Source organism: Passer domesticus, chromosome 15, assembly GCF_036417665.1.
Source record: "Passer domesticus isolate bPasDom1 chromosome 15, bPasDom1.hap1, whole genome shotgun sequence".
Lineage (NCBI taxonomy): Eukaryota > Metazoa > Chordata > Aves > Passeriformes > Passeridae > Passer > Passer domesticus.
In genome coordinates, this window is record NC_087488.1 from 9,754,233 (window position 1) to 9,766,275 (window position 12,043).

The 12,043-nt window shown below is 45.4% G+C and overlaps 1 protein-coding gene and 1 non-coding gene across 7 annotated transcripts in view; both read left to right on the plus strand.

The window, feature by feature from the left end:
• The first annotated feature begins 4,807 nt into the window (after window positions 1–4,807).
• Window positions 4,808–4,889, plus strand: TRNAL-AAG (transfer RNA leucine (anticodon AAG)). The gene has a single exon. It is a non-coding gene; the product is annotated as a tRNA-Leu (tRNA).
• A 79-nt stretch (window positions 4,890–4,968) lies between these two features.
• POLR3E (RNA polymerase III subunit E) overlaps window positions 4,969–12,043 on the plus strand; it is a 28,205-nt gene continuing 21,130 nt past the window's right edge. Inside the window, exons 1-4 of one of the 6 annotated variants that reach the window (XM_064390675.1) lie at window positions 4,969–5,094; window positions 8,921–9,002; window positions 10,099–10,149; window positions 10,850–10,927. In XM_064390675.1, the coding sequence (XP_064246745.1) occupies window positions 8,967–9,002; window positions 10,099–10,149; window positions 10,850–10,927 (165 nt within the window). In that variant the 5' untranslated portion in view covers window positions 4,969–5,094; window positions 8,921–8,966. Of the gene's footprint in view, window positions 5,095–5,697; window positions 5,871–8,920; window positions 9,003–10,098; window positions 10,150–10,849; window positions 10,928–12,043 lie in introns of those variants that run through there. The other 5 variants (XM_064390671.1, XM_064390673.1, XM_064390676.1 and 2 more) reach the window with 5 other exon arrangements.

Sequence of the window (12,043 nt, forward strand, 5' to 3'; positions counted from 1 at the left end):
ACCTGGTGGTGGTTGAATTATCATTGCATAGAGATAAGTTTCTTCAAATCCAGTCTTTTATTCCAAAGCTGCTGTGCCATCTGTATGGGTAGTACAGAAGCTGTTCTATTCCTTGGTTGTGGTTAACAGTCATTTTGCAGGAGATTTAAGGTGGAAGCTTCTGCCTCCTGGACCTGGCAGCCTCCTGAGGTGTAAATTGATGTGCACAGGGGGCAGCCCTGTGAAGTGCTGAATGACCTGTGATGCTCACCACTTCAGCCAGGCTCTTAAAAGCAAGTGTAAAGAAAGCTAAGCAGGGCATGAGATGATGCAGGAGTGATTAGGATTTCTCTCATGCATAGCCAAGGAATATTAATTTCTTGTAAAATGCAGAAACTGTTCAGGAAACAGAAATCAGTTCTTCCTTTCCTGTGCAAGTGCCTGTCACTGGAATCAAATTGTGCTCCCTTTTCTCTTTTTTATGGCAAGTGGATCTTGAATTGCTGTTCAGGCATCACCCAAGGGTGATGTCAATAACAACTGCCACTGTCTGAAAGAGGTGAACTCCTGGTTGTTAAGGGAGAATTTGAATCATTTCTAGGAGGGAAGGGAAAGTTACCCTAGGAAGCAGTTGTGCTTCTGGCTGGTGCTGTAACCACCAGGCAGTTGTAGCTGTGAGCAGCCTTGCAACACATGGCAACAACTTCTTGCTGTAGATTGCAGAGGCTGTGGCAAAGTAGTGCCCATGGCCTTTTTTGTTTTGTTTTGTTTTGTTTTGAGAGTGAGAGCAAAGCTCTTCACCCATTAATGGAGGAATGTCTTGTTTCTAGATCTCAGCTGGTCTTAGGTAACGAGGTACTAAAATGACCACATTTTTGGACCTAATATTTTTTGTACATGCTGAAATAGAACCAGAGGACTGCTATTCGGATGAATGTTTTCAGTGCCTATCCAAAGTTCTGCTTTAGGTACCTAAAGCTTCTCTGGGTGTGGCCTTTTTTGCTATTGCAGTTCATAGCATTAAGGTATCAGCTGTCAAATGAATATCAAATTGTCAAATGTCAAATCATGAAAGGTGAAGCCCCTCACCTCTGCAGACAGTTGAGTAATCTGTTTTGTGCAGAACCTATACAGTGGAGGAACTATAAATCAGACAAAAGTGGAGGAACTATAAATCAGACAAAAGTTTGTTTCCCTCATAAGGTGGTGATGCCAAATCTTTGACATTTTCCTTAAGAAGGAAGCATGTGTGACAACACTACTAAGCATGTAGGGAGGAGATTGAATGTGTCCAAAATGTGCATGCAAAGGATGTAGAGTGTAATTATTGACACTTTTTGGTGTAGTTTAATTTGCTAAATTCATTACTTGCTGAAGTTGCTGACAGCTCTCTGTAGATCTGGTATATAAAGATGCACAACTCAGTGCAAAATTTATTTTTTTTTCAAATGCTACTTTTGGTGATGAAGACTACTTTCTGTCCTAAGGTGTATCAGATGATTTAGCCATACAATAAATGGGACTGTCAATAATTTGAAAAGGGAAATTGTTTACAGAAATATTCACAACTTACTCTGTGACATTCTTTTGAAGGGAAAAACTGTATATTTTAAAGACTTTTGCAATGATATTGCTTTATGCTGTATTTTTAATCTATTCACAATGAATAAATAAAAATCTGTATTTTTTAAAAATGTGAAAATAAATCTGAGGCTCAGTGTGCCAGAACTTACCTGGGTTCAGTGTTTCCAGATGTCAGTGGGAATATTTCTTGGGTAAGGACAGTGAGATGGAAGACTTTGTATGTCAGACAAGCAAATGTTGCTTGCCTGCATCACTTAGTCCTCTCATTCACTTTTCTGGGTTCATTCTGGCTAGTAAATAAAATTGTTCTTTTTGTCACTTTTCTCAGTAGAGTTTTACTCATTGCTTGTGGGCATTTGGGTTTTTCTGTTTGTTGTTTGTTTTTTGGGTTTTTTTACTTTATAACTTGCCAAAATTCAACCCTACTATTGTAAGCTTCCAGAATCCTCTCTGTTGTTTTTATTATTCCATTCCCAATTTCATTCCCTTTCAACAGTCAGAAGTAACTAACTGGGAGGAAATTATTAGATGTGTAGCCACAAAATCTTCCTCCAGAAAACAAAATGGTTGATGTGCTCTGTGATTTGCATTTGATTACACACCTAGTGTCTGTAATGGAGGATAAAATGTAAGGCCAGGAAGGCTCATTTGCAGGGTGCTACAGAGGCCTCCCTATGCTTTTAGTTTTTGTTTAGTCCTGAGAATGGGCTGGGCTCTGTGATTTGTGGTGGGACACATCTAATGATACAGTGTCATTTTGCTATGATTTATTTCCCTTCGTGTGCCAGAATAATCTGTTTGATACAGGCTCTTTCAAACTGTTAAAAAGAGAGCTCTAAGTGTTGCCTTTTTATTGCTTTATTTAGACAGGTGGAACCTCTTAGTTTAAACAATGTGAAATTGTCCTCTAGCAAAGGCACTGTGAAATAGCAGAATTTCCTAACAAAAAAAGCACCATGTGGGCCTCTGCACTGTAGAATCACTAAGATGAAAAATGGTGAAATTTGGCTCTGCTCTAGCTTTATAAAGCCTTTGGAGTCTTTAGCTATAGCTGCTGTCACAGAGATGGAGTGTTTGCAAGTGTACCAAAGTAAGAATAGCATTCTTCAGAAACCATGGAGACAGCAAACTCTTATAGCTTATGAAGTGTAAATAAGTATATTGCCTGTTTCTTAATGACTGGTCTGTGGGACTGATTTGAATCTCATTCTCTTCCCCACAGATGTAATTTCCCTCAGAGCAGAATGAGTGCTGACAGAGCCAGGTGTAGTTACCATGGGTCAAGTCAGGACTTCTCATCTGAATGTGGACAGGCAGAATTTCATTTGAACCTCTCAGGATGGATGCAGGGCAGTGCTGCCAGGGGTGAGTCAGGGTATTTTCAGGTTTAAGTTCAGGGATATCTCTCAGTTGCTCCTGCTGATGGACTGACTCCTGTGTGGGGACAGCTCAGGGCTTTGTAACCAGGGGGCCTGGCCCTTAGTCTGGGAGTGTTACATACTCCATATTCTCTGCCTATCCTGTGCCAGGAAACAAGGTAACGAACCTGGAAGCTTGTTTTATGTTTGAGTTCTCCTCTAGGTTAATTGTTTTTAATTTGGGAAAGGTCCTGCCATTGTAACTGATGTTGCACAGGTGAAATGAAAAAACTGCCACCCCTGAGGGACAGCCTGTGCTCTCAGCCCCTGTCTGTGTGACACATGGCTGATGTGAGTAATCTCAGGTACACAGGCTTCCTGTGGTGCTCAGGAGAAATGTGGCCAGGCACAGAAACATTTCAGGGACAGAGGCTGAGCTCAGCTGTGACAGGGCAGAAAAGCACTTTTCAGGAGGGTGTGGGTACCTTGCACTGCCTGGGCAAAAGGATCTGTGGGACTGAGCAGCCCACACAAGTAAGGAACAGTCTGTAATGAGTGTTCCTTGCAGCCTCCTGCACACACACACAGAGGCTTGGGGACTGTTAAAACTGACTCTTTGCCTAAACTTTTCTGCCTGAGCAGAAAAGGTGATTTGCTGTGTGAAGCCAGTTCAGGTCTGCCTACCTTCTCTCCTCCCTGAACCTCTCCTGCTGCTCTGCACTCAACTCCCTCTATTCTTAAAAAACCCCACATCCTGAAAAGGCACTGAACTGAGGGTGTGAAACTGTAGCAGCACAAGAGGAATTTATTCATGTTTACATGTGTGTGCTGTTATTCCTCAGTACTTGTGGGCAGTGAATGAAATTTTTAGCAAGACTGTGCAGTGCTGCAGCCTCTCACAATGAGAATGCTGTCACGGGTTGCCCCGAGAGGTGGTGGATGCCTTATCCCTATAAACATTCAAGGCCAGGTTGGAAAGGGCTCTCAGCTCCCTGATCTGGTTGAAGATGTCCCTGCTCACTGCAGGAGGTTGGACTATCAGACCTTTTTTAGACACTTCCCACTCCAACCAAACCATTCCTTGCTTCCGTTTCGGCAGCTCCCTGGAAAGAGAGCTGGCACTACTGGGTGCTGCAGGGACAGGCTGTGGGAGGTGCCAGGGGAAAGAGTTGAGTGATGCTGTCAGCAGGGCTCCAGGTTTATTTTCTCTATCCTATTTAAATGAACTGCCACAAGGACAGAATTAAATCAGGCTGCATTAAGGCTTTGTAGCCTTACCATAGAGAAGCTGGAATTTTTCTCAAGATACAACCTTTCAGTTGTAATTAAGTGATGTAAATAACACTAATTCTTTAAGAAAACTCACCAGACTTTCAGGCAAAATGCAGCCAGAGCCTCCCAGAGGCACATTCATGGAGCACCAGCAGCTGAGGTGTGCTAGCACCTGTTTGCACAAGCGTCCTGCCCTGCTGGTCCCTGTGCTGTACGCAAAAGAACAGCCCCCCAGCCATAAACTGCTGACTTTTGACTTTGCAAATTCATTGAGCTGCGGCTTTGCAACGGAAAATTAGAATTTAGAACTTTTTTGAGGCTTTCAGAGGGGTGTCCGGGCGGTGCCACCCGCACCGCGCAGGCGGCTGTGCTGCTCCGTGGCATCCACGTGGCAGCGGGCGCGGTGGGCTCGGGCACAGCTGCTCCCGCCCCTGGGTGCATCGCGCAGCTCCCAGTGCCGCCGCTTGGGAACAGGCTGAAAAGGACCCCCGCATTTTATGTTTCGGGTAGAAGGGGTGTGTGGGCAGAGCCGTTGCTGGGCATAGAAAAATGTGAGGACTGGGAAAAATCTGGTGTAGCATAAAAGGGTTAGCAAAACACAACGGCGGCAGGGCGGTAGCGTGGCCGAGCGGTCTAAGGCGCTGGATTAAGGCTCCAGTCTCTTCGGGGGCGTGGGTTCGAATCCCACCGCTGCCAGCAGCGTTTTTTTTGCGGCGCGGGCCGGCGCCATCGCCCCCTAGCGGCGGCGGCGGCCGGGAGAGCATTGTGGGTAGGAGGAGGCGCCGCGTCCCCACGTGCCGGCCCGGGGGCCACCAACATGGCGGCTGCCTGAGCGCTGCCCCGCCGCCACCGACACGGGGAGCGGGGGAGCGGCGCCGCCGCCCGCCCGGCCCGCACACAGGTACGCCGCGCCGCGCTGTTTTTGTGCCTCCCGGGGCCGCCCAGCCGCAAGGGACCCTGCGGGCGTTGGCGGGGGAGGAGCGCGGCCTGGGCTGGGGTGGGCTCTGCCGGTCCCGGAGGACGGCGCAGCCGAGGCTGCGGGGCTGGGCACCGCGAGGCAGCGGGGCCGCATCGCCCTGACAGGAGCCGGCACGGGCCGGGGCGCTTGGAGGCGCCCATTGCCGCGGCCCCGGGGCTCCCGCGGGGTGCCGGCCGGTCCCGCGGGGCTGCGGGCGGCACAGCCTGGGGAGGACTCGGCGCACCGGGACCTCTCACCGACGTGCAGCGGCTGCCCCGGCGCGGCTCCGGCTCTGCGGGGCCCCGGCCCACCCAGCCCAGCCCGGGGGGATTCGCTTGGGCCCCGCGGTCAGGGCGGCTCGGGCCGCTCGCTGTGGCCTCTCCGCGGGCCTTTCCCGCACCCTGCGCTGCCCGCGGGGAGCTCGGGGCGGGCACCGCGACCTGCCCCGGGACAGGCACCGAGCCCCGGAGTGACCCCTGGCCCGGGCAGCGGGGCTGGCGTCCTGTGCTGCTCAGGGGCTAGAGAAGGGTTCGTGCTGGATGCACGATCTGTTAAAGCCCAAAGGTGTGCTTCGGTGACATCACCTCCAGAGAGAGGTCCTGGTGCAGAGGAGCCCTCTCGGGTTCGCTGCCAGAAGATGACTGTGCAAAGCTTGCAGGCGAGGAGAAAATGAAGCAAGTAATTGGGTCAGAATGATAATTGCCATAAATGTATGGAAGGTGCTTTAGCTTCTTTTGGCAGATTCCATTCTTCTGTGTGCCGTGGGCCACCCTGAGCTAGAGGGCTGCCCAGAGCCCTTTCTAGAGGAGCCCGGGTGCCAGAGGTAGTTGTGGTAGTGATTCAGGAGATGGCACTTTTCCCACGGTGCTCTTTCAGCATTTAAACTTTCAGGCTCTGATCCAGCAGGAATTCTTGGCCTTTCTTTGGCACTGCATGATTATATGAAGAATATTTCAGGTTTCAGTGTTATCACTTTGGGGGTCTATTGCTGCTGACAAATTTAGGTAAAAATTAAATACTGAAGCATTTCTTGCAGGCCTGACTAAAAGTCTGTGTGTCAAATGATGTGCGGGTTTGCAATTTGCCTTCTCACAGTTGTATTTTAAGTCTTTAGTAGTAAAATGAAATTAAATCTCTAATACGAAATGCACTTCTCAGCTCAGAGTGAGATGCAGGATTCATTTGCTTCATCACTGATTTTTACAGTTCTTTAACCACAACATCTTTCTTCATTGGTTCTACATCAGTGGTGTTATGGGCAGCTAATGAGCAGTTTCATGGATTGGCTCTGGCATTGGTCACTTTGCAGGAGAAATGAGAAGATTTACATCTCTTGCCCTCCTGCGAGCTGATAACTCACACTATACTTAGGTTTTCACCTTAAAGAAAGTCCTTAAAACAAACAGGTTCTACCACGAGAAGTTTGAACCTGCTGACCATATTTGCTGTCTCTTAATGTTTGATTCCATTCTGTAACTCTTGTGGTATCATAAATATATGTACATGAGAAGAGTGGAAATTAACACTACTCTATGGATGTGTATGTATCAGACATAGGATTGTGTCTGCATGCCTTCATCCTGATTCAGAGGATTTCTTCTGGTTGCATGAGTTGTGCTGGGACACACTGCTTCCTATTTATAGACGTGTCAGTCTCACTTTCCAGTAAAAGGGTCTGTAGTCATGCTTTGTCTTCACAGGACTAAGAGAAAAATGTAATTTCTGTAATACAGCATTTCCCCTGTGTAGTGACAGGTGGATTCACGGAGAGATTTTGTGCATAATTGCATAGGCAGTGTTCAGTGAGGGACCAGGGACCAGGTCCTTCAGGCTGAGTTTCTCTGTCCCTCCTTAGCCCAGGGAATCTTTATTTCTCTTCTCAAAAGTGCAATAACTTTCTCAGAAGAGAGAGAACAAGCCTAGCAGATATTTGGCATGCAGGCTGTCAGGAAGGGAAGGGTGGTTCCTGATTCTCTCAGGGTGTGAGGAAGGAGGGTTTGGACCCAGGTGTCCCACCCTTTGGGTGTTGCCAGATGTGCTCACACACCCTGGGCATCCTCCCACCATCAGCTCTGTGCTGGGTGCAGACTGCAGGTGTTCCATGTCTGCAGAGCTGCCAGGTGTTGGGCCACCCAGGGATGTGAGCGGGAAAAGCAAAAATGGAACTGACAAACCTCATTTATTTAAAACATATTAGTGTGTATTTCTGGGAGGAACAGAGTGCCTGATCACAGAAAACACTGATATCAGTCAGATATCCTATATTCAGGGTTTTGCTCACAGCCCAGCCTGTGGTTAAGGTACTGGATTTTTGCTGTGAAGGTGTTCTGCTTTTCTACAAAATTACTTCAGATAGGAATCTGAAATACTGAGGCATACATTTTCAAATGTATGATACAAAGACCCTGGGATATGCTGGTGCATATAGAAATGGAGAATGCCAGCTCAGTACAGGGAGGGGCATTTTTTTGGTAGCAGAGAGAGTGTAACTGAAAAATATGGAATTACATTTCTAGATGGAGTGGCAGAAACACTGTAAGCCTGAATGGATATTATTAACACTTGTATCCAGAATTTCTAGCCTCTCTGAAAGGTTTCTTATATACCTGTGTGTACATTAGTGTGATATTTGAGAAGCCTGTATGTCAGCTGAAATATAATGAGCTGCCTAAATTGTGTGGTGGCTTGAGTATTTGAAAAAAATGCCATTGTTTTAGGTGTAACATGGATGCTGGGTTCCTTCTTTCCCAGCTGATCCTGGATGCTGCTTGTTTCTCCTTCTCTTCCTCCACAGGAAAATAAGTCCAGCAAAGAAGTAGGCTGTCCTCAGGGAGTGAGGGCAATGAGGGAGAGTTCCTGAACACAGATCTTGTTTCTTTGCCTGATCATCGTTGTTGCTAAAACTTATTCCTTGGTCAGTTTGTGAGAGGTCATATTTTTTTATGCCTGTCTTGACCAGTACTGGCTGATTTACATAACATTGTTGCAGTGGCATCCCAAATAATTTGTAAATCCTTTTGTTTGATTTCGGCAGGGAAGAACTATTGTTGATTTAGCTGAGAGATCATTTTTTATTCAGAGGTCTGAACCAGGCACGGCACTGACTCCAGCACTGGATTGAACATAATGAACTTTTGTTCCAGAGTATCCAGTCCTCAGTTAATATCAGAGTCTTGTTTTCATTGGAGTTGGTGTAGTTACGAAGAAAAATCTGTTCTGCTGGTTCTGGAGGAGTGCAGGAAAGGCTGAGCAGTGTGTTCTGGAGCTCTCATTTGGCACTACAGTCTGAAGAGTGGCAGGTCAGGAGACGAGGCTGCAGCTTCTCAGGGAGATGAAATCAAAGTTAGGGTATTCCCAGACTGGAACATCCCAGGCAGGGACCCTGCAGGGCCAGTTGTGGCTGGAAAACAGCTGCTACCTGTGTGTTACTGTTACACAGTGTAAAAAGATACACTTTATGCAATTGCCAAAGGCTGTCTTTCCCTCCTTAGGGCGCTAGTTCAGGGCTCTCTTAGTAGCTGCAGCTTTCACAGAAGTTATAGCAGTTTACCTATTTTTGAGACATTTGCTTGTCTCTAGAATTTTGTGGCCTTTGGTCAAGATTGTTGAGTATCAGGGACCTGTTCATGCAAACACATACGTTCCTTCAAAATACAGACTAAACAGGTTATCACTGAAAGGAACCAGGTTAACTTGAGCAATACTCTACGCTGCATGTGGTATGTGACACAGATGAAATTATTCATATGACGTTCCTGTTTTCTTTCAGGTTGTGCCAAGGAATAAGCCAAGAAAAAGCTTTTTTTTATCCTAGCATGGCAAATGAAGAAGATGATCCAATTATACAAGAGGTAAAAGTGCATTGTGGCAACAGTAATTGTACATGAGAATTTTTTACTATTTTTATTACTACAATTCTCAGTATTCCTACATTGCTGAAACAATGTGTCATCAACATCAGTGGTTGTCTGACAACCAATGGCTGGGGCTGTACAAAGAATTATGTTGTGTGGACCAAGTATGGCTCATGGTATCTGTTTTGTCAGAATAGTCTTGTCCATGTTGGCAGATGCAGCTCAGGTTTTTCACCCTTTGTAATCTGTCCATGGTAGAAAAGAAGGTGGGGAATTTGCTTCTACCATTGTGTGCTTCCAGTGAACTTCATTGCATGTCTCTGGGAGCTGAAAAAAATAAAGATGACTTTGATGCTCTATTAAACATGAATCTGCAGTGTTCATGCCTCCTGCTGGAGTCAGGAGTTGTGTTCTGAGTCTGGACTTCTTTAAAGGACTGCTGTGTCCCAAGAAATAGCCACAGAGTTTTGTCTATGATATGTGAGTTTACACACCAGAAGCACAAGGAAGGGTAAATCCACAAAAGGTGAAAAGCCATGAGAAAAGGAGTGGCAGTTGTCAGGAGTGTATCTGAAATGGCAGCTTCCATATGTCTTATTCATGAAACATCTGTGCATCTTCAGTTCTGGTGGCCAAATGCAAGTATTGAACCAGCTTGAGGATGTGGGTGTCTCTTGTCTAATTTAGAAAGACTTTATGCCAAAATACCAGTAACAAACTTACCTTTCAATCGTGCTGCCAAACTGAGAACTTCCTCCTCTTTCTATAATTGTGATAACAGATTTGCTTCAGATCCTTGGAGGAAAAAAATTCCTCTTTCACATTTGTTTGCCGAGTTTCCTTAGAGAGGAAAAACACAGCTAAAGCCACTGTCTGCTGCCTCTTTGTAGTGGAATTTTTAGGTTTGGTTTTTAAAAAGGCCAAATGTAGAATTTCACGTCAAAGCAGAGAGGAAACTTTTGACAGGAGAGTCACTAATCTATTTTATATTAGAGTTCATAATGAGAAGCTAATGTTGTCAGTATTTGAGCTCTAAGGTTTATACTTTTGTTATAGCTGGCATCTAGTGAAAGTTACTTGTTTTGCTTTTTAGATTGACGTGTTCCTGGCCAGAAGTCTACTGGAGAAGCTCTATCTGTTTCAGGTATTTCAGTTAACTTTTATGCAGTGATAGTTTGTTTAAAATAAATGCAAAGAGCATAACTTAGTGTTTCAGTCTGCCAAGGTCTGGGATATAGAGAACCTGTTTGGGTCTCAGTTTGGAGGCAGGAGTGAGGCTGGTTGATGGAGGGGTCTGTGTGTGTGCTGGAGACCTGGCAGCTTTAGCAGGATGCTGCTGGGCTGGGAGATCTCACAGGGATACCACACTGTCCTCTCAGCAGTCCCAGAGGTCAGAAGGGACACCCATGTGGCTGAACCTGGCTCTGCTCTCCTGAGCAGCAACATGTGGCCTGTACTTTCTAAACTAATATTTACTTATATACCCACAGATATTTTACTTCTACTAACTCTACAGAGAGTTAATGCTGATGGATAATGATTTCTTTTTCTGCTGCACTAATGTCTTACAGGTTATTGTGGTGTTGAGGGGCAGGAAGGGGAGGAAGGGGGCTGTGAAGGGACAAAAGCAGAGGGCTGGGAGGAAAACAACAGGTTTTCTAGGTCATGTTGCCAAATCCCCTGATGACTCACAAATCAGTCAATTAATGTTTTTTCTGAGTGTCTTGTGTCTGAGATGTGGCAAGTGGATCTGCATGTGAGAGGACAGGGGAAATTGAGTTCATTTCTGTGAAATTCTTTGATCTTTAAGAGAAGAGGGGTGTATGAAATGATCTGTTTTCCAGTATCCCATTCGCCCAGCTTCCATGACCTACGATGATGTTACACATTTGTCAGCGAAGATAAAACCAAAGCAGCAAAAGGTTGGTCATCATTTGAGTCCTGTCTGTAAAACTTTTTTTAAGATGTGCAGAATGTACTTAAGAAAAGCACATTGTGCTGTTGAGCTGTTCTAACCATGCAGCTACTTGCAGGACCAGATGTCTGTGCTTGAAAGTATGAAGAGTCTTTTACTGGTCTGTAAGATAGAGTTTAGAATAGAAGTTTATAAATCATGGTAGGAGAGCCACTATTTTAACAGAAAACAGAATCGCTGAGGGAAACGTGGTTACTAATGGTAATTCACTCTGGATGCTTGTGTGAAAAGAGCTTGAATGAAGAGGTTTTTACAGTATTCAGAGAAGGGTTGAAGAAGGAGTGAGCCTTGGAGCCATCCTCTGTTTCAGTGTCAGTGCAAGTCTTGATTTCTCTCTTGCCTGGCAGTGAATCATCAGGAGTCCTTTTGAAATCACTGGGGCAGTACAGGTAAATTATAGCCAAAGCCACAATCATTGCACTTGCTTGCAAATGTATCCCAGAACTCTGGCTATTATCCTACAGTATCTTATTTTAAAACTGCAGCAGTAGATGTCTGTGTTACTAGAATTTGGTTCTGGGAAATGGTTAAGGGAAGTGCTTTGGTGAACTTTGGAGTTAGAATGCACGTTGTGTTCATGAAGTCTTTTGTTAAATTCAGCAAACATTTGCACTGTAAGCCCTGTGCAAACCTTTGTAAATATGCTGTCTCATCCAGGGACTTGAAACTAGTTCAGTTTATGAATAACATAAAGGGAAAGAAAAAATAAGATGGTAGCTGTGATACACAAATTTATATGGGCTTTGACACACCCTGAAGAAGAATATGCTCTGTATTGTCATAGTATATAAATAGAAATATTATGCAGGAGGATGCTTATTTTTGGACACTGGTCTGAAATTTAAAGTTGAAGGGGGGAGGAATAGTTCTTCTTGTAACTAAAGATTTGGAGCTTGTTACAGTGCTCTGACAAGTGAAAGTCAGGAGTAGCTGAAGTCAGTGCTGGGTGCTGCAGTCTGGAATTAGCAGAATCGAGGCCTTTGCCTCGAGGACAGAGTTACTTTGTGTTCTTGGTACCAAACTAGGAGGAGATCCAACTTATGAGAGATTCTGAATGGCTCCC